This window comes from Lathamus discolor, chromosome 1 (assembly GCF_037157495.1).
Source record: "Lathamus discolor isolate bLatDis1 chromosome 1, bLatDis1.hap1, whole genome shotgun sequence".
Lineage (NCBI taxonomy): Eukaryota > Metazoa > Chordata > Aves > Psittaciformes > Psittacidae > Lathamus > Lathamus discolor.
The window spans coordinates 13504206-13527856 of NC_088884.1; the positions used below are offsets into that span (position 1 = coordinate 13504206).

Sequence of the window (23651 nt, forward strand, 5' to 3'; positions counted from 1 at the left end):
GGGTCAGTGACATGCAACTTATAATGTATTCTGCACTATGCTGATTCCCAGCAGTCCTTAATTGATGACAGGTATCAGTGCAATCATCCTGTACACCAGATTTCTAAGAATTTCCGAATGAGCCAATACTGTTACTTAACGAAAGGCAGAGATGCTCCTTTAAATTCCTGAAATAAACTTCTTGTGCTCATCAGTTTGTAAGGCTCACTCAAAATTACCATTTCTCTTCAGACACTAGAAAAGCAAACAGTCCAGAGCAGTGATAAGTTACTGCTCAAGTGGGCACTGAAAAACGGATTCCCCTTGACCTGGCTAAAAGTTCTGTAGGAAACATTAGTACAGAACATTAAAATTAAATGCATTTGCATTACTGAACAACACTGACAATACTGACAGTTTAAAAAATACCCCAGAAGGCACATTAGCTGCATTTCTACTTCTACTACACCAGCTCCAAAAAGAGAACACTTTATACTGAGATCACACCACATGGAGTAAAAACCCTAAATCTAATAAGGTTTGAAAGGTTACTGGAAAGCTTCCTTTTCAGTACCACTGCTCTCCCATACAATATTTATCTTTTTTTCCCCTAAAAATTAGCAACACTGTAATACCTGGTTTGCATACACACAAATGTCATGCTAAATGCTTCTGAGCGCTACCAATACTATAACCATTACAAGCCAAACACTTAATCTATTTTACATTTTTTTTACCCCACATTAGCCATATTTGCTCTTGACATAACTTTGGAATGAAGGGATGGCTGAGGTGGCTGGCTGGGTGATTATCTTAAATTATTAACTCATCCCAGCCAGCCATTAACTCACAGAAACAACCAGCTGCTCAGAAGACAATACTGAATTCATAGGTTTGTGTCAGATATGGAAGATGGATTCTTATACTGCACAGATGAAGACCTGGTAAATATTAGCAGACATCACAGGAGAATTATTTGGCAATAAAATACATTGTCAGATATTTCATTAAAAGCATAAGCAGGTGCAGCACAGATTTAATTAAACGAATTCTGCAATGCACAAAAGGACACATCACTAAAATAGTATGTATTTTAACTGTGGTTCCTAAATAATGAATGGCCTGTAACATTATAAGCAAAGATCACAATGTGTAACCGAACTGACCTGGGGCTGAATCTACACTGGCCCCAAACACAGGCCTGACCTCAGGTTCTCCATATGACGTTTAGGAAGCACAGGCAAAGTTCAAGAGTACAGTTAAATACAAAACCCTAAGCTACAAACAAAAACTCCAAACCCACAGATTTGGATATGAACTACTTAGTATTTGTATCCACAGTGGGGGCAAGAGAAAGGGGAGAAAGAACTGAAGGAAAAGTTCTGCATTTTCATGAGTAATCTAAATTAAGAGGTACATGCCCAGATGACAACATACAAAGATGGGCTTAACAAAGGGAGAGAGACATTGAAGTTTTTATAGGAAGAAAATCTGAATTTACATACCAGACCACTGGCAGCAATGAAAGAGCCTACAGTGGAGAAAGAACAGGCTAACCGATGGGACAGCAGTCTACAGTGGATGGGGAACTCTGGCAGGGACTGTTTTCTATCAGAGCAACTCAACTGCTGCTTTGGGGCTCATCCTCTTCATTATTCTTTTCTCAAAAGCATGCGTTTGCTAGTGAAGCCTGTTACTATAAAGTTACAGGCTTTGTAAATAGAAAGGCCTTACTATAAGTACAGAGGGACTCTAAGGAAACACAAAGGAGACAACACATAGCCAACCCAAGTGCCCATAAACAAAAAGCTGTGTTTTTCAGAATAAAGCTGAAGGGAGACCAACCATGAGAACGATCCAAGCAGAGCCCTATCACAGAATGATTAAAGTACCTATATATGAAGTAGATGTTGAGAAGGCAACTGTAATTCTAAGATGTAACTTCCTCTGAAAAGGAAAGAGAGGACACAGATAAGACATCACATAGAATACAGTGCTCCAGCCTGATCAAATTAATTCCTCCGAATTTTGCTCCTAATTTAGAACTGCTAGATTCAAATCTGGTGTTTCATTCAACTTTGCACAATGTATGCTGGGTCATGCCAAACCACACTGAATAGTCCAGTTTCAAGAAAGATTACTCAAATTGGAGCAGGTGCAATGAAGGACCATTAGATGATCAAGAGAACACAGAGTCTATTTTGCAGGATTCAGACAGACTGGCATATTTAGACTAACAGAATAAAAAAAAGGATGAGACTGCTTTCTATAAACACATCAAAAGGGTAAATACTGCAAGGAGAACAGTACTGGCACAAAAAGAATTTGTATTCATTAGCTAGGAATTGACTTCGGAGTGAAAATAAGAAATCTTCTCGCTATGAAAAAATGAAGAAATATCTTCTTGAAGTAACCTTCTACAAGGGCAGCCACAGCAAAGGCAGCTTTGAATGTTTATGAACTACAGTCTGTGATGCAACTGGTGACCATGACAGAGGAGTGAATTTGACCTGAAGGAAACTGTTTCCTTCTATACTCCCTCAACCCAACACTCCCCCACCCAGCCCAGGAAACACCAGCTGAAATAACTCTAAATTATGTAGCAAAAAACCTATCTGCTGCTAAACCCAGCAGTGAAAATATACACAGCCCCCCTCCCACCCCCCCCAGTAAAAGAAACATTGCAACATAAAGAATCCTGAAGAGGTTGCCAACTGACTGGGGGTTTGCAAAACTAACACTACAGATTAATCCTTGTAAGAGAAGCTCAGCACAGAAAACAGGGTGTAGACATTGTGCCCTTTTTGATTAATAGGAATGTACTGGGTACTGAACTAACTTTATGCACATTTTTACACATGGTGAAAATTACTCCTAGTCACAGTACTAGAACCTGTATCAAGGACGGGAAGAGGGCAGTTCCTTAAACTACACAAAAAGAGCAGATCTGAGGCTGGATGGCAGCTGACAAAGCTGCAAGCAATGGTTCAGATTAAGCACCAGACCACCATGTACCCACAAGATTTTTAGGCTTTTATTTGTAATTAGTATGACAAAGCTATTTGGTACGGAAATGTGGCCCCAACCTGGGAGGGGAAAAAGTAATCAGAAATTATCAAGAACTAACAGTAAATTTTAATTTTTGATCTAAGAAATGGTGGCCAGTAACAGCAGAACTTGAGAGCAGCAACCTCAGTGTCTGTACAGAGGTTATGAATCCACTCCATAATTTTTCACTATAGCAGCTCCTTTGATGTCACAAGATTTGTTTTATAGCAAATATTAGCTGTCAAACAGCATCGCCAAACATACACAGACTCAGAAATCTAAGCAAAAAAAAAAAAGAAGTTAAATGTAATACAGCTCCTTTGAGAGTGAGTTTGGCTTTTCTTTAAATAAGCACACTGAAAATTACATTAGCAAAGCACTACTCTGAATCATTTGAAATAAAACAATATAATGCTTCCAAGTTAAATTCTTAAACAAAATATACTCTCAATTTCATTTCACTAACTAAATCTTCCAATAACACCTCACTTAGCAGGTCCCTGCAGAGAGCTGCGAACAGTCTGCTCTGGTGCAGTAACCACAGCAATTTCACAAAGGCTGGTAAACGGCAGCATGGGTGTCCACCTTAAGAGCTGCTACCAAACCTCTAGAATCCATAAGGGAAAGAAATGACTGCCCATGTCACTAACACAATCCAGTAAGTCCCCTTTTCCTTAAACAGTAGGCGACACTGCCTCGAAGGCTGTAGGAAAATGTGTATGGCAACAAGTAGACAGAGAAACAAAGAAATATTTGTTTCCATCATTGTGAGAACAAGATACACCTATTAAACCACAGTCTGTATGAGCTCTGGTGCATTCTGATCACCGTGGCATATCCTAAGAATGAAAAGAACTTCAATGTGACCTATATTCTATGTCTTCTTAGAGTCTGGGAAGCACCCTTGAATCTAATTTTAAAACCTACTGTGTAAAACCAATTAGGGTAGGATCCACTAAGCGAATTACTTCTGAAGGCCTCTCCTGTAACAAGCTACAAAGATGAAATGGCTTTGTAGATTTACTGCCTAATAAAAGGAAAAGAAAGGTTTGTAAAATATGAAGTATGTACTAGCTTTTTCAAATGAAGGCGAGATGTAGAATTTTAGTTACATCATTTTATTGTACTATAAATCTTTTTTATTTCTAGGTCATATTCTCACTACACATCCTCTTATACCTGCATTATTAAAACTCCTCTAAAAGATTAGCTGCCAATTTAATCCCTTTACTATCTGATCTTGCCCAAAGAAAATATGATTATTAGAACAGCACTATAAGTTAACACCAGCATTTTAGTAAATGAAATTATAATGCAACAACGAAATCATGGAAAGCTATCACAAAAAAGGTAATCAAATTCTTTGTATTAAATACAGTATGTTTCACTTGGAGAAAAATCTGTGGCTTTGCTAAACTTGCCAACCAACACCACACACACACACACTCCCTGCTGCCTTTTAATTAATCCTGCGGGACAAATTTAGTCTTTACTGTAAAACCTAGTAAATGAAGTGTGCATAATGATTTTTTTACATCTTAAACTGCTCTTTTAATTAAGTGGTAATTTCCTGAGCATACTGTACTGTCTACTCAAGTGACATTACTGAGCACCCCAAATGGCTTCCACACTACAGGAAAAAAAAGAAAAAGGCATAGATACAAGAAACAAAACCCCACCGTGGGAAGTAGGAAAAAAAGTATCACTGGTTGTAACAGGACTGGGGAGAGGGTCAGAGCCCTCAGCGCTTCATAAATAGATTTTAAAATAAAGGAGCTGACATGTGGCAATACAGCTTCTATATTGTAACATCATGACTTGGGCTCTCTTGACTTGCACGGTTTCTGCAGAAGCATGTTACAGGGATTAAATCCCTTTGAATGTTAATGTGTTCCTCTTTTGAACCACAAAGAATATTAATCCTCCTCCCCTCATCTACCAACAGCTGCACTGCTTTTTCCTACTTGACAGAGTGGAACCAGATAGCATGGCATGATTGACCTGAATGTAAATATTGCTCCTTGGTTTGAACTGCTCACTTTCTGCAGAAATTTAACAAGCCTGCCATCAGCTCACCTGCAGCAGAAATAAGAGTTAAGTGTACAGGCACCTAGGAACCTCTTGCTACAATCACATCAGAAAAACCATACAATCATTTATTACCTTACTGAAAAAGTTAACACACTTTACAATCCCTTGAACACTTACAGTGGCAAGTATAGGAAGTCAGAATGCTCCCAGAGAAAGCACTTGCATGTGTATACACATGCATATATAAATCTATAGATTATGGAAAAGTGAACAGCTACAGTTGGGTTCAGGCATGATTCCAGCATATACATCTAGGGACATACACAAAATCTTTATGAATCAATCTTAACCCTATAGAGAACTCATTCAACTATTTCACACCGTTTGAGAAAGTACTCCAACAAAAGCTAGATAATGTAAGACAAGAATATGCAAGCTGACCATAACACAATTTCACTAAATTTCCACCATCAAAACAAATATTTTCACACATTTGAATAGTCCTAAGTCAGATCAACTGCCACAGCGCTTTTCATTCAGATTTGAACATACTACTGACTGATAAGCTAACACAAAACCTGGTCTCTACATAATCCTTTAGAATCCCAAACTTCAAAGCCAGGATACAAATCTCATTATATTTACTATTCTGAATGTTTCCAGATATTTTACAATCATTTTCACGCTTTGGCTGTCTCTACACTTTGAATTATTTAGAAATACCGAGACTGCAGAAGCAGGTTATACATAAATTAATAAGAAACTGGCATAGTTTCTGTTCAGAAAATAGATTATGCTGATTGATTAATTAATGGATGTTTCCAATCCATTAAAAAAAAATAAAAATCCTCAAAAGACCATCAGCTTTCTGACACTACTGCAGTACTGGAGCCTTTGGCATAAATTGTTATTTATTATTTACAGTTAATGCACACTCTGTTGATGCACTTTTCAAAAATCCTGGTAGTACTGAGGATGTCTAACAATGTTATGCTTTATTTATTTCTGTAATTCAAAAGCAGCCCAACCAGTTAGGTACTGCACAGGCTTAAAGTGATAAGACAGAAGAGAGCAAGTACTTCCATATGAACTACAAATGTTAGTATCGTATGTAACCTGGCCAACGAACCTGGCCAATGACACTTGCGGTGCACTTTTAGAATAAAGATGCTTAATAACAATCTACTATCTCATATTTATGATATGAGCTATAACTAAGGACTAAATTATTAACATAATAATCACAAAGCTATTTTAAACAGAAGTATGACTGCATTTAGGATTATATTTAATTAAAAATGTATTTATGCATATGTATTCTTTTCAATTCATTTTGGATACTTTAACAGAGATAAAACTCTTGCTTACCTTGCATTTTCCACTGAAGTACCACTACACCTAAGAACATAAGGTTAACAGTCTGCTACACGCATGAGGGCTCTTCCCCCAGGGTTAAACCAAGGTAATTCAAGGTAGATTGAATGTGCAGCAGTGGATTTGTAACCTGAGACTGAAACTAGTATGAAGACAGTTATGCAGCATTTGCCATGCAGCACCTTGCTACCTGTCTGTCCATGAAAAACCAAGCATATCCCACACAAAACAGATAATTATGGAAATAGAATGTGGTAAGAAAAGCATAACATAGGGAAAGAAAAGCATAAGAAACATGAAAGACGACAACCTTCAGATTCTAAAATAATTCAAAGGTGTTTAAATATAACACCTGGGTAGAAAAGAGATTTTCAGATGATACGAAAGCTTAAGTCAGAAATTTAGTATCTTGTTCTACTACAATTACCAGGCTTAGTACTGAAAACACACTTTTGTGGCTTACAAAGATGAAAAGCCCATGCTATCCAGTAATTAAAATCCATCAAACAGAAGAAAGTGGTGAGCTTGTGGAACAGTGTTAGTAAGATCATATGGAAGGGCTTTGTCCAAAGACTCTGGAGTAAGGAAAAATGAGCTAGACTTCACTTGAACTCTGTGTCGGAGAATATTGGACCTGATCTCTATTAACACTAATCATACAATCTCTAATCTGGCAAATTTGACTTAAAAGTGAGCATAGATGAAATGAATACTCACCTTGCCACATTTCACACAAGTCTGGCAATTCAAAAACCATTTTAAGACAAATAATTGTCTAAGCATGGTGTAGAAGTTAAAAGTCACATTGCTTACTTAGCTATTCTCCATATAGAAGCACAGACAAATTTCAATGTACTCTCAATTCAAGGAAAGAGGGGGTGGAAAGGTAAGAAGAGAAAGAAAAGTGCTTCACATAGCTTAACACTGACCCATTCAAGCAGTAAGGAGCAGCTTGGAACAGCTCCAAAGGCTAAAGCAGCTCTCCTTCCAGTTTTGCTTAGCCAGATGGAAGACAAACACATTTCAGGATTTCAAGCAGTGTTTAGGCTTGGAATACCTGATGTGTTACTCCATTTTTAGCTTTAACCCTTCCCCTCCCCCCAGACTTATTTGCTTATTTCAGGTAATATTTGATTAAAATGTTTTGGGGATAATAAGATACACTGTGCTAAAGATGCTGGGGGGATGGGGAGACCCTTACAAAAAGGAGAAACAATAAAATGGAAGAACTCTTGGGATCTGGTTGATATAGTAGCACCATCCTGCTCTCCATGGAATCTTTCCCCTTCACCCCCCACCTAATACAGCTGAATATATTTATTCCATCTCCTTAAAAATGTTAATTCAAAGTATGGAAGTATGCTGGGTTTTTTTTAGATTAAATTCTAGCTGTTTCTCTGTATCAATGCTTCTGCTTATTATCTCTTAATCTAATGTATTTTTCACTATTCCATCTTATAGTCCTTATGTAACTGTTAGTCTTTAAACTTCAGTAGTACGTACACACATAACAATGCTAATGACACTACACAGCCCTTTAATGGACACCATGAGAAATTCTGTATGTGAATCAGATGCATTTACTACTCAAACCATGCTATTAATAGCATAGTAATAGATGCTTTCTTTAAATTTAAGTGAATCCTATGTTGTCTTTGTAGAAGGCCTCGGGTTCAATCACTCTTTGTAGTCTTTTCTGCCATGCATCTGCATCACATCTTCTTAAAAATAAACGCTAATTGCTTTACATTAATATGTACTGTAAAAAGAATTCCTTTAAACCTCAGACAACTACAGAACCATAAAGGGGCACCAGAGGACAAGAACACAATGGTTAAAAAAGAAACTACTAAAGAAATTAACTTGCCTTGCTCTTTTCTAATCAGGGTCACCAACAGAAGTGAGTAACAATAAAACAGCGCACACTGTTGAGAAGAGACACTGCTTTACCCTCAAGGGAATTTATTTTGCAGTTGTCTTCAAGTTTAATCTTACTGCTGTGGCATCTCTTATTCTTTTCACTAGCTTGGAACAGGGGTAGAGCTTAATAAGCTATCAATGGAAAGAATTAAAACATAAACTGAAATTATGCACTAATAAAAGGAACACTGAAATGCGTGACTTGATTATTTTATTCCACACTTTACAGTATTGTTAGATTTTAAGTCACACCATCTGTTTAGTGAAATAATGCTCAATGAAATACCAGTTGTAAGCAGGAAGTCAAAGGCAATTTACAACTCGTATAAGGTTTCCTTCCAGGCAAAGAAGAAAGGAACAGTAGAAGAGCTTAAGTTTGTATCAAGAAGACTAAGACTTTAAAGCCTATAACACTTCTAGTTCTGTAAGGGCTATACAAGGTAAAAATTTCATTTGTTATCCCTATGCGTCCTAGATTTCCTTTCTGCTACCAATTTACTTGCTTAGTGCTGATTCAGAAATTCAGACAACTTTTTTTCTCAGCTTTAATATTGGAAAATATTTACTGAAGAAGATTTCAACTTACCTGATGAAGATAGTTGCCTAAAACGTATTCCTGAAAGTAACCTGGTGCAGCAGATGATGCTCTAATGGCCTGCCACAGTTTATACTGACAGCCTCCCATATAATGAGACTTAACACCAGGAAAGTGGTTGTAGTTTCTAAAAACAAATGCTTTCAATGGTGTTCCTCTGTTTACAATGGTGCTTACGGCAGATACCTAGTGAGTTAGGAAGAACAAAAATAGTTATGTATGTTAATAATAATATGAGGATGACAACTTTCCACAATATGAAATTCAATTTATACATTAAATGTGTCTCTGGAATCCTACTCAGTCATTTATTTATTTTTATAATGCCGACCTAAATTTTAAGACATGAAAGTAAAAAAAAACCCAAACAAACAGAAAACTTAACAACAAACCTCCCTGAAGAAAATGCTCTTTTTAACCTGAAATTGATTGTTTCCACTGGCTTTTCTGTTTATACTACTATCTATCCATTGATATTTAAACAAACAGCTGGTGCAATTAAGACAATTTGAAAATGTTTTGCCTTTATGAAAACTCTACTAGTTCTACTAGTCTGTAACTAGCAAAGCATGAATGTCATTAAATAAAAATGTTAAAAATGTCAATCAATTTCTTCCTCTAAGAAAATGATAACTCAGTATTTCAAACTGATTTAAAGGACTGGAGGAAGAACCTCTCCCAGGGACAAAATCCCCAAAGACCCAATATAAGTCTTTCAAAGTTTTTGTAAGGACACAGAAATGTAATTAGCAAAAGTCCTATAAGTAGCTTTAAGTGAAAAACAAAAATCTACTTCCATAAATCTAAACACATGACTGTAAAGAAATGACATTTTACAGGTGTATCATGTGAGGTGAGAGTACCTATAGTTGCAGTGAGTGTTAGAATGTGCAAGACGTTTTAGTGGTGATGAACCCAGCCTAGCTGGCACAGCCAGAACAATACTCTTCAGCAGCCAAGTGGGTGTTCAATTCTATTTTGTTTACTGTTTTAGAGAAGGGTGTATTTATGAAACATTTCTCAACAGCACTAGGAGCTGACACTGTGATATCACTGCATTAATTTCCATTCTTCAGCTATGTAAGTTGTATCATTTAATTCACAGTAAGCCCATCCTTATAGAATAGGCAAGGAAAGCATAACTTCTATTTGATAATGCAGAAGCAAAACACGTGCGTTATTCGTACTGCATCATTCGACGGAGGAAAAGTTTCCCGTTTTGGTAAAAAGGAAGGTTGGCTTCTAAGCATTACTAAAAGCACTAAGATTAAGCACTAAGATTAAGCCTTTGGAAAATTTGATAGAAAACTTATCAAACCAATGGTTTAATTTATTTTTGGCAACACCCACATATATTTTGATGCAGTCTAAGTTGCTAAGTGCTGAGCACCTTCTGGAAAAATCTGTGAATTTAACAGCAGCAGAGCATACAACTGCATGTTTGATTTTGCTGTGCCTTGTAAAGAGTGCCAACACTGCCAGCAAAACAAAGCAATTACTGGGAATAGCTAGTTTCAGGTCTATTTATATTCACATTTTATTACTGAAGAACATGGAAGGAAGCCAAAGATCCCAGTTCAAAGATAACTTTCAAGTCAATGTAGGATAGCTTCTCTCTCAGAAAGCAACATACCACTCCAGCCTTTTCATGTCCTTGTTTTAGACATGGGACTAGGAACGCAGTCAGTCAAGCACATGTTTCTATGTTTAGAAAAATGTGAATATCTTCCATTTAACAGTAAAGCATTGAATATAGTGCTATGACACCAAAACACCTGTTAATTACAGATTGTTCTGAAATATGGGCTATTATATTTCTCTTCTTTCTTCACACCCTATCCTTCACCAAGAATAAAATAACCTTCCTTTCTCATCTTTCACTCTCGTGCTGCTGCTGTATATAACAGCCCTCCAATTAATTTGGTGCCCTTTATATCTTACAGGAAGAGTAAAGATCTCGTGGCCTACGAATGTGACTGGAGGAAACCTGGCAATCCACCTAAAGTGAGGAGAAACCCTGTTCTCTCATTACACAATAACAGATCACAGCTGACATGACAGGATCTCCAGATACTAGAATTCTCTTCTATTAAAAAACTCTCAAACTTCACACAACCTCAAGAAGTTGACCTTGTATTTCTCTGCTTACAACCCTATAAAAAAAACCTCTGAAATATATTCTAACTTAAAGTATTAACTAAAACTATGAGAAACTGCTCAGAAGTTTGAGAATCTAATGATTTTTTATCCTTTAAGAGCAAGGGTTATCTCATGGAAGCTTGGAGAGCATATCCACACTCAAGCTGTTTATCCGATGTTCTTCTGGGCACAGTACTTTTACTCACAACTCTTAAAAGTACTTCTGGAATACACAGTACTTACTACTGTGTAGCTACTACATAGTTAGTATGTACTTACCTTCGGACATTTGGAATTTCTTGCAGTTTCAATCAGAAGATTTGAGCCCATTCTTTCTCTACAAGTGGAAAAAAAAATACAGAAGAAAATGCTGTATCAGTTTAGCATGAACAAAAGACATTGATTTTTACCATTCTTACTCCTGAGAACTTTGCATTTAAAGCAGCAGTGCTTGGATTTCACTTAAATAATCAGATTTCTCCAGTTGACTTCAATGGATCAATATTCCAAACCTTCCAGGCTAATGGAAATAAGTTGCAAGAGTGACTGAGGTCTTGATTCAGTTACTTCACCACATACTTAACCATAAATCATCAGGATTATCAACTCCTTTGTGAGAGGAAAATTAAATACTTTGCCACATTTAAAAATTAGAAAAAAAAATCAATATCTCCTTATTATGGTCTCTTATAGTAACAAAAATTACTCTCCTGAACTGTTATGAAAAGAAAAGCTACAGAAAACACCATTCTACATGATTTGGAAGTTAAAACATCTATATGTAATCTTCCATAATAGGAATTCAATATGCATTATAACAGGAATTCAATATGCATTATAACAGGAATTCAATATGCATTTAATACTCCTTTTTAAGGTGGAATTTTTTCATATGCATACATTTGTATAAATCTGACCGTGAAACGACATGAGCATTCAGCTTTGTAATTTATCACCACATCAGCATTAGGGTTAGTGTTCTAAGTGTTAAGTAGAAGGTAGCTCTCCTGCACACTGCAGGAGGCTGGAAGATAGCATAACTCATCAATAATCTCATATCACCATCTATTTCATCTTCATTTGGTACAGGAAAAGTATAAAACTCTACAGAATGGGTGCTCATTCATAACTATTCCAAACAGGCTTTTAAATAGACAAGTTTCCTTCCTCCCCTTGAACATAGCTCACCCAAACACAGGTGGTGCCTTAACCTTATTCTGCAAGGACAGTTTTCAGTATTGCCACACATTTTAAGCACAGTGATATCATGTGCTGTTGTCAGGAGATCATCCATTTATAGCTTGCACTACTGTGAAAGTAGGTAGCACTGCTTCCACTGTTACTAATAAGACCTTTATCAACACAGTCAGGTCAGAAGATCAAAGAGCTTAAAATGGTACCATACCAGCAGTCCTCAATGCAGACAGCAAATTGTATTTGGAAGCAGGACAATTTACTGTTCCACTGGTGGGTACCTGGGCTTGAAAAATGGCTGTATATGTGTCTTGAGAGGGAGGGAGGGAGGGAGCTTCTAGTGCTGTGATCGAAGACTGCTGCTGACACAATTTTTACATCAGTAGTTATGTCTTACTTCCCCCCCCCCCAACAAATGCTTGAATTCCAGTCTCAGTTACCAACCAGAAGGGAAGGAGTGCCATCTGCACTCACTAATTGAGTACAGAAGGAGATGAAAGCACAAAGAACCATGAAGTAGGAATATACAGAAATAAAAGATGAGATTGACAGAGGTGAGATATGAAAGACATCTACTGATTTGCATCGCTTTCATCTACTTCTTCCCAAATGTCTGTATTAGACATTTTTTTTCCCAAATCCTGAGTGCAAAGATTAAAAAAACTGCGTAAGTAGTATCCACTGCTTAATTAAAAGGAAGTGTTCAACTGAACTATTTTTCTTGCATCTTGTTTCTTAGGAAGGCCAGGAATGGATGCTTCAGAGTAGGTATGAGAAAGCTTTTAAAATACTATGCAACTTTACATTGTAAGGTCTAAAGAATCACCTCCAAATTTATTTTAGTTTTTGTTGCTAGCGTTAATTTTGTAGTTGCTTATTACATAAACGCCTTTGTCAATCCTCATGGTTCAATTTTCTTTATCAAAGTCACAACACAATTTATTCCACAGACATAATGTGTTAAAAGAGAAAGTCTCCTCATTTTAATTTTGTGGAATAGTCCCTTCTTGAAAATAGGTGAGAATAGTAAGTCTCAAGATATTCTACTAACTCAAATTACTGCTTTAACTTGTTTGCTCTTTGTAAAGATAAAGAGTCCAAAACCCTTTGCTGCCTTTAGGTCACTGGCTACGTTTTATCAATCTTGTGACAGTGATGTTCTCTAAGATGGGGTAACTGGAACCACAAATAGTATTTTAAATGAAACTGAAACTGTATTAAGGCATTATAATAGTTTATGTATTTGGCATAACAGCTGTCATATACTGAATCATCTTGTTTGATCATGAGCACACAACTGTTTCATTAAACTATCCATGACAACACCGAAATTACTTTTCATATTAGAGTTAGTTTAAATCCTGTAAGCATTTTACATTTTTCCCCTCAGAGGTTATTACTTCACACATACCTTCACTTGCCATCCTACTTTTCCGTTAATCTGCTTTGCGTCTGGCTGTGACTTACATCCTCTAGACATGGCCTACCTAAACAAGTCTCCTTTACATATGTTGCTCTTTCATTGCTTCATGTCATTAATATTGCAACACTTAAAAAATGCTGTGAAGAACATATTGCCAGCCATATGGTCAAAGAAACATTCCAATGGGCTACAGCCAGGATACAATCAAATAGTCTGGAGAAAGACCATTCAATCCCGAAGGCAAAATTGTAACTTTTACCCCCTTCTAACAGCAACAAAAGTTCTGAGGAAACTACCACATCTTTGCCAAACCTACACAGGAGATGCATTTCATGTTCCATAAGGATACAAAATATCTTGCTGATAATGGTGCAAAATCTGTTAAGTGTGTCTGGAGAGACTAACTCTTACAGAAAAAGTGTTGCCTGTCTAGCCACTGGAGAGTAGTCTCAATTTACACTTCAATTTGCATAACAAATGCTGGTTTTAAGTAATATTCTTGTAATCCCAAACACAGGCATTACCCATTTTCCCAAGGATGGAGAACACGTAACTCTTATACAGTGCTTGATTGCTTCTCAAGATTACAAATTCCCAGTATGGGATTTTAGTTAGCTTGTGAAACCCCCTAGCTGCTTACCAAATTTCTCCAGTAGTTTCTCAAGACAGTGTGAAAGAAGAAAATCGTGTACGTGAACTAAAGTCTAAAGAAAATAGACAACTTGGAACTGTAAGCCAGGCTGTTCTCACAAATGCAATTCAATATAGCATTACACACACTGATGTACATATAGTTTTCTGCACAAAGTAATAAAAATAACTGTCAAAAACTGGTTCTGAAATTGCATTTCAGAATATGTATTTAAGGAATACATAAGGAGTTAAACACATAGGAAGTGTTAAAATGTATGTAAGACACAAAACAGATTCCCTAGAGCACTGAGAAATTCCTTTTCAGTTGTCATTTTCTGAATACACGCAACATTACCCTAATGCAACATTAGCTTAATTACTTTCAGCAAGAATACTTTCTGACAGAAAACAATACCATCAATATTGTGGTAAGGCTAAATACATATTGCATGTCTGTAAACAGATACCCTGCTTCAAGCAAGGCTGACAAGTCTACTACCATTTAAACAACAAAAATCCATCCAGCACAAGCAAGGTTTTAAAATTTAAAACAAAACATAAATCAGTTTTCCCCGTGCAGTGATTAAAACTTAGACTGACCTTCTTATTGCCATAAGGAGATGGTATATAACCCTTCCTACTTCTAGGCTTCCACACCACAGGGAAGCCTGCAGGAATCCCTACTGTTTCAATAAAATATTGCGGAGGCATAGCATCTCCCTTCACCAGTGCAGAATTAGGTCAACAAAATGTCATTTCATTAATTTAATCTATGGATAATATAATAACTGCCTGGCTTCTGTCCATTGCACAAGAGCAAAATGCTTTACCTCCCTCATGTGTTACATGTAGCTGTAAAGAATAACAGCATTTTAATTAAAGGCAAGTAATATACTTCCACGAGGTCATTTTGATTTTCACAATATTGTTTTGAGTTGGGCGGGGAAGGAAAAGAAGGAAGGCAGAGAAAAATCTTGTTTCTGAAAAAAAAAAAAAAAAAAAAAAAAAGAGAAAGGGGGGGGGGGAACTCCAGGCATCTGAGAAGGAAAACTCATTATATTAATTTGATAAACATGTTCATTCCCAAAAATCTGCCAAGGCACAGAGAAATGGTGCTTGGAAGCCTCTCTCTCCACTTCAGCAAAAAAGTGCAATGCTTAAAACGCGGGCAGCACATTTGTTACCACTGCAATGTCCAGAAAAACACTCTTCCAATGCCATAAATGCATTAATCAGGTTCCCAGAGGAACCTGCCATGACTTATCAAAAGACAGAATTTGTATCTTACATTTCCTCTAAGAGAAAGATGTTTCAGCTCTTCAGTAGCAGTGCCAGCTTACACTGTTAGGGAAACTACAACATCAACTCTACGACTACGACACCAAATACAGATGAATAAAACTAAACTAATAAAACTTGTAATATAATTATCTTCTTTCAGTGACTTTTCCTGAATGCATTTGTATACACATCTATGAACAAATACCATTCCACTGGCGACTGATACAGTATTTTTTGACTGCAATCCTTAAATTTCCATTTTCAAATAAAGGGGCAATGGGCAAAACCCCTCAATGTAGCAGCTAAGATGAAAAATCCCTACTACAGCAGATTATTTCATTTCTCACTATGTCTCCTATAAGAAAAAAGGCACAGCAGGTGGCCAGTAAAATCTGTAGCAGATCTGTAATGAGTCAGATCAAGCAGAGCTGGCAGGCATACAGGAATATAATCAGAAATGAGTGCACCAAAGCTTACTTTATTCCCCACAAACAGAAATCATTACATTAAAGGCTCTCAATGTTTTGGTAAATATGAAAACAGTTATTTCAAACAAATAAGAGTATATGCTAACCTCTTCTACTTGAAGTATTTGCTTACCAGTGAAACAACAACAAAGCTGAGGGGTCTCAGGTAGTATACTAATTATTTGTCACATAATCATTTTCTACTTACTTGAGTATTTTTTCCCATATATCACTGTCATAAAAGGCGTGGCTCCAACCCATTTTGACTGTTCCAACAATGACATTCTGCTTAAAAACATCTGATCCTAACTTGCGATATAGTTCTTCGCAATCATCCAGAGGGATATGGAACAATCCCAACATAAAAGCTAATATAGCTCCTGAAAAAGAAGTATTTTGAAATGTAAAATATAGCCTGAAGTAAGAGTACAAAGATATATTACCATTTCATATTGTTCATAAGTCAGCAGTATCTTTATCTTGAAAAGGGAAGACAAATTGACATTTGTATCATTAAATTTCTGTTCAGAGATCCCAAACTATGCTTTAAAAGAACATATACAAGACAGGAAGAGTCTACACCCCAGAACAGAATTATGAGAAGTTGAAAAATTGCATTATTTCATTCTGCAGTTTTCATCCCTAAAAAAAAGCATATGGCAGTAAGCAAATTAAGTCCACTGCTTTACTTGGAAAGAGAAAAGAGTAAGAGAAATCTATGGTGTGGTATTAAAAACATATCTGGAGCATTACTTCCTATCTGGCAAACTCTTGACTTTTTCAGGAAAGAAAAAATCTAGGAAAATTCTATAAAGTCTAGTTTGGAATACATTTAGTTGCAACTATTTATAACTAGTCATTCATAAACACTGCCATCTAGTGTGTGCCTAAAAAATTATGACCTACTCTTGTAGGAACAAAACAAGAGTATCCAAAAAGCCTGGTTGCAGGATACCATAGAAATGACTGGGGAAAAAGAAAATTAGTACAGCACTACAACTCTAAGATATATTAAACTGAAAGGGACATATACAACCTTTAAATCGAGTTGTGCAAGACTGTGAGGACAGGGAATAATTAGGACATGTAATTTTTCCAATTTGGACATGAATGCAATAGGTTTGAAAACAATTTTAAATGAATAAGTTCTTGAAATAGAGTAAAACAAATGCAGAAGGAAGTACATAAAGGTAGTTACAACTGGCTTTAAATGAAACATGATTCCAAGCTTCTCACAAACTCCACCACCATGGTAGCTGAGTGTCAAGGATTGATGGTCTCCATTTATTTTATGTTGTTTACACGTATCACACATGTTTAACATAACCTGGGCCAACCTGACCTGTTTCATCAAGAGACACTTGCCCAACTATCAAATTACTAAATGCCTGTTTTCAACACATGGTAAACAGCTAACAGCAGAGAAACAGTTTTCCCAAGTTATGCAAAGCCTCTGCTACCTTCTTTCCTTTTAATTCTCCAGCACCAATTCTACCGTATCACACACTTGCTATTTTGGTGAACAGTTACAAGCACAAAGAGCCAAAATTCGTAACACATACAAACTCATTTTCACTTCACCCCCTGAGAAACAGCACCAAAACTGCAGACAGCACCCAAGTGGCAGTGGATACTATCAGAGTCAGGGTACTCACTAAAGGGCTTGGTTGAAACCTGCTGGACAGTAACAAGACACTCACAGGGCAGGAAGGTCAAAACCAAAATATAGCGCAGGCTCTATCAGACAGTCCAGTGAGAAACGTTTGACACTTCCATCACACCCTGCTCCGTATCACGGACTACTGCACTCCAGCCACCATCTCAGCCTTGACAGTCAACACTCCAGTGGGATAAAATGCCTCAATAAAACCTGCAAGGCTAAGGAGCACATCTTGAAGAGCATAGGAATGCTGCTGGCTAATAAGCCACCTGAAAGACAAAAGTATTCCTTCCTCATTCAGTACTACAGTAAGACCTCAGCTGAAGTGCCACATCTAGACCGCAGGGACATTCTTAAAAAAAAAAAAAAAAAAAAAAAAAAAAAAGATGTTGACCAATGGGAGAAAAAAAAAAAGAAATCACACAAAATCACACAAGAAAAGTCCACAAGAAAAGTAGAGGAAATTGGTGTGTAAGGAAAGCCTGGTCACTCAGGCTATGAGAAAAGCCTTTAAATGCACAGAAGGCAGCTGCAAAGAGAAGAATCTGTGTTCCTGGGGAGTCAGGACAAGAGGAAACAAACTTGAACTGCAACAGGAAGATTCACATTAGACATCTGGATTTTTTTTCCCCCAATTGTAAAGACAGCAGAGTACAAGCGCTGATTTTCTGAAGTGGTCTGACAGGATTCAGAATCTTAGAAAATTGTCAGTAGTGAAACACACACCACTGATCCTTCCCTTGGGGAATGAGATAACCTCCTAAGGATGCTTCCAGCAATACCATGTCTTGACTTACTCACAAGCTCTCCTGAAAAACAAAAATACTTCTTCCAATCAGAAAGGTTTTCAAAATGCATTTCAAAATTGGAAGGACATCATAGGCAAAACAAAATCATCAACACAGACGGATGCCAGCTTTGTTTAAGGACAGTCATCACTGGTAAATCACTGAAGGCTGGAAAGATACATAGGGGCACTAGCCCCATGCTGTTCTTAACTTGGGAGGAATATTTTGGGATAAAATCGCAAAATTCACACATCCATAGTACAATTCAGTCACGTTTGTAGTAAAATGTGCTGGAAACAATACGATTCAAGAACCTTTGATCACAGTATGTCAATGATCAGATCCCTCAGATGATGCATCTGAATGCAACTAATTATTAGCTTAATACAGAAATTCAGGGGGGAAAAAAGAAAGCATAAATTATTTGAGCAGGCCAGCATACATGAAAAGCATTTTGCCTCATCACATACTCTTGATGTCATAAACTGCTTCCTTGACTGAATTATAAATGCACCACTATTCAGAAGTAACTTTGACATACTGGGGGACAGTATCCAACTGCAGGCTTCTGCAAAACCTACTGGCATATGTACCGCCAACACAAACCGAAATGAAGTACACTGCTAGCACATGCTGACAGATACGATGTCTTCCAGCCATGCCCTGTCACCTGTTATTGCAGGCTGGACTACTGCACACACAAGCTTGATAGTGAAAACAAAGCTTAAAAGAACACATTAAGTACTTACTAGGAGTTACAAAACCCCAAATCTGGTGAAGAATTAAGAATAAAATTAGTTCTAACCAGAGCAGTGGGATTGAATTAAGAATACCAGGCCCCAACGTCAAAGAACAAATGCCTTTATTATGACTGAAGGAGACATTAGGGAAGTGTTTTGTTGTGAAATATCTTCCAAAGAAGATATTACTTACTGCCAAATTAACTTCTTTTTCCCCCTCAAAGAGTTTTTAAAGATGTAAAACTATATATTGTGCCTACAAACAAATTCTAATAGACCTACACATTCCCATCTTCTCTACTATTTTGAGCCTATTAAGCAAGTCTCTGGGAACACAAACATTGTATCCACTCATGGTGATTTGCATTTAATGTTACTTTTTGAATTAAATTGTATGGAAGATTAAGTATAGTGGGAACAAAAAAAAAAAAGAACAGTGTGGGTTTCTAAGGGAAACTGAGCTACTGAACTACAGTATTCCTCTTCTGTTAAAAATCAGCATTATGCTGCTACTGGTCTAGGATCATGTCTAAAAGACAGGACTGTCTTTTAAAAAGAAACTTCTGCTTTAGAGTTTTCTACTTCCTAGGTAGGAATAACTTGTTATTGAGTCACAAGAGTAATTAAGCCTGGGAGGGACCTCTAGAGGTCATCTAGTCCAGCCTTCTGTTCAAACAGGTTCAATCAGAACAGGTTACTCAGGACTCATTCTGCTGAGTTTTGAGTATCTACAAGGATGGAGATTCCACAGCCTGCACAGGCAACTCCTTCCAGTGTCTGACCATCCTTGCAAGGAAAGCATTATACCTTATACCTAATTGTAATTTCCCATGTTCCGACTTGCCTGATGGCTTTTCAAACCACTGTGAACCTTCAGGAAGAATCTAGGTCCATCTTCCCTGCATTTGCCCATTAGCTGAAACAGCAGTAAGGTCCCACCTTAGCCTTCTCTTCTTAAAGCTGAATAAACCCAGTTTTTACACTCCATCCTTCTGTGTCATGACCTCCAGTCAGCATCCTGACCACCTACTTGGCCCTCTGCTAGACTCAGTATGTACAAGAACACACCCAACAGATTAAGAGTTTATTGAGGAGCCCATAACTACACATACAGTAGAGCCAAAGACTCTTAATCTGCTGGGTATGTTCTTGTGCATACAAGCAGGTATGTAGTCAGCTTTCTTTGATGCAGGAGTACACTGATGACTCACGTTTTCCTTGTTCCAATGAAACCTGGTCTTTTTCTACAAAGTTGATTTCTAGACAGTCAGATGTCACCTCCGATGGAAGACTTCATACCTGCTTTATTGAACCTCAGGTGGTTCCTGTCTAGCCTTTTCTCCAGCCTGTACAGGCCAATCTGAAGAGAGGGCACCACTGTGCTAACCACTTTTCACATCACCCAAGATCTTGCTACAGGCACACTCTGTCCCACTGTGCAGGCCATTAATAAACGTAGGAAACACCACTGGCCCAGTATCAGTCCCTGAGGCACATTACCTTTGTTGTCAGTAAAGCCCCATAAACACCCAAGATATTTCTGAGTGCAAAACAGAAGGTCTCACACTCATTGAAAAGATGGCAAACGTATCACGTATCACCCAAAGTTCTTACTCAGAAAAGAAAAACTTTAGAAATCACACCTGTACTTTCCCAGCTTACAAAGTCAGAAACTGGCAAGTTCTGCAAAATCTACATTTATTCTCAGACGTTATTTTACTATATTGATAGCAACATTCTAACTTGTGACTCAACAATTACCTGTGCTTACACCACAGATGTAGTCAAAAAGTTGATGAACCGGCTTTCCAGTTAGTTCTTCTAGTTTCCGTAGAGTCTGAAGTGCAACTAAACCCCTGAAACACAAAAATCCCCTTCACATATAATAGTAAGTTTTAAGACAATTAAGTTTTAACTCACATAGCACTGATTAAGCCCACCTTTGCTTAATTGTTACAGTTATGACTGAGTAACTGCAATAGTAAGAAACCTCAATATTTCAGGGAATGAAGGAGTAGCAAAATTAAAATGGAGTGATGAAAAATAAATACAATTGACATACTCAGGCATACCAAAGATAGCACTCAGCAGCTACAGCCATATTGTTTTGTTGCCATACAGTTTTGTAGATAAGGCTCACGAATGATCATGTGGATGGAGACTCAGGATAGATTTTAGCTGCATCCACACCACACAGCACTTAAAAGTTTGGTCTTAACAGGGCTATATAATGCTCCTTGGGGCATAGTGTTTTCTGTCTGTAGTTTTTCTTGCCTCAACTCTATGTGCCTGAAACCACGGGAGAGATGCACTCCAGAGCACCAGACTTGTGCTTCTGTAGCATGAAACAGTAGCTGGCATGCAGAGGTGCTAAATCTGCTGGGCTAGAGCTAGAAAACTACATATGGCAAAAGAAGCACTAAACCAAGTATCCATCTTACCAACACATTCTGCTCAGAATGGCACCTCCTGCATGCTGCCCCCAAATCTGTCTTGGCTTGTGCTGAAGAGCTGTAGTTAACCTGGTCCAAAACTATAACCAGCTGAACACAACCAATTAAGCAGCATAACAGCTGGTATTCAGGCTCACTGTCTGGACTTGCTTCATTTAGCATTATAGATGTAGGTACTGCTTTCTAAAGACAAAGTGTCCTATAATGTCACTCCCCTAAAAAACTAACAGAAAAATTAAAACACTATATTTATATATATAGGCATCATACATTATCTGAGAAGCATCCTTCTTCCTACTTTGTAATCTCTTTACGGTTTACCATAAACTTCAACATTTGCGTTTCCAAAAGTTGTGACATACACTTACACTTTACTGAAGGCAACTGATTTTGATGAATTAAATATTACGGGGAAACAAAAAGCTTGTGAAACTGTTTCTGCAATGACTTTATACTTTGCTTTCTACCAATCAATATTTGTGAATCAGTAAATATTTGACAAGATTTCTTCAACTGTGCCTGAAAACAAACACAGCTTTTAGTAAACCTCAGACTTCAAATTTAATGAACAGGCTTCTGCTACTACTCTTAAAGAATTGTTGGTAGGTGCATAAATTCATGCAGAACTAGAGCACACATAGCTAAGGACATGTGGTGCATAAATTAAAGAAAAAGAAATGGACAGCATGAATAGAATAGCTTTCATCACAAGCCTATTCATTCTTTCATACAAGACCAGCCCTGCTAAGGCAGACACCCTCCAGAAAAGTACAAGACAACACGATCATAAGAGTATAAACTACTTGTAGCATTCCACACTAGATTTTGCATTTCTGAGATTAGATTTATGAATTGACTAACTCAAATAGCAATTTACTTCCAAAAGGAGAAAGAGCCAATCCAAACACTTAAGTGTATAGCCAGCTTTAAAAGAGCAAGTAATTCCAATGTCACAGAACTATTAATGCATGGAAATTTAAGCACAAATGTAAACGAAAATAAAACCCATCACTTGGACAGTCAAATGTAAACATACCTGTAAATCATAAATGGCATCTTTGGGCACAAACTTAAAGGGAAACTTCAATTTTATTTCCAGTTACAGTATGAAAAAGACTACAAGTATATAACAGAGAGGTTTTACCTTGTTCCTCCTCCATCAATAGTGAGGATTCGAATACCCCAGCCTTTCACAGGGTCTGTATATCCAATTATAGCTAAAGTCTCTCTAACAGCAGCCTGAAGACTTTCGTCATTTGCCTGTCTTAGTCTCAGTAGGCATGGGATTATTTTTTCCTATTGATAAATACAAAGACATTTCATTCTAACTGTATTTATACCAAAAGAATCCATGCTTAAATTTACTTGTTTGCCATTTCAGTATAAAAGTTGAAATATTAGTTAAGCTCAGAGGAAAACTTCTTTAAAGCTGTATTTACCCATCTCTCTAGCAAGGGAAAGAAAGGATTCCAATCTTACATCATACATGCCTCACTGCTAAACCACCTACCTATCAAAATTGAACAATCGAGGTGAAAAGTAAATCTTTCAGATCTCTAGAAAAGCTGTATTTACCAGCAGTTTAGTTTTACTAACTTTAATGTCACACTGGCCAAATATAAACTCAAGTATGGAGCTCACCAAGTACAGCTAAAGGCACAGATTTTCATGAACAAGCATCCCACTGCTTCAAAACAGGAAATGCCTCCCAAGTACATTAATATCAAAGCAAAATTAAAATTCTTCCTCGCAGTAATTTTAAATGTACAATTATTGTCACCAAGATACAGAGTATTATAATCAAAATGGAAGTAATGAATGTACTCTTTCACAATATAGTAATTCACAAGTATCTATGTAGATGTCTGATCTGTACCCTGCCTGGATGATTTATCTGGCCTGCACTCCATTCCCCAAAATCTGTCT

General features: G+C 37.2%; 1 protein-coding gene across 3 annotated transcripts in view; it reads right to left on the minus strand.

Annotated features, from left to right (window-relative positions):
• PNPLA8 (patatin like phospholipase domain containing 8) overlaps positions 1–23651 on the minus strand; it is a 38660-nt gene that overhangs the window by 11206 nt on the left and 3803 nt on the right. For 2 of the 3 annotated variants that reach the window (XM_065693531.1, XM_065693451.1), the window contains exons 4-8: positions 22870–23021; positions 21034–21128; positions 16293–16464; positions 11366–11423; positions 8939–9133 (exon numbers count right to left, since the gene is read on the minus strand). In XM_065693531.1, the coding sequence (XP_065549603.1) occupies positions 8939–9133; positions 11366–11423; positions 16293–16464; positions 21034–21128; positions 22870–23021 (672 nt within the window). Of the gene's footprint in view, positions 1–2991; positions 3306–8938; positions 9134–11365; positions 11424–16292; positions 16465–21033; positions 21129–22869; positions 23022–23651 lie in introns of those variants that run through there. The other variant, XM_065693614.1, reaches the window with a different exon arrangement.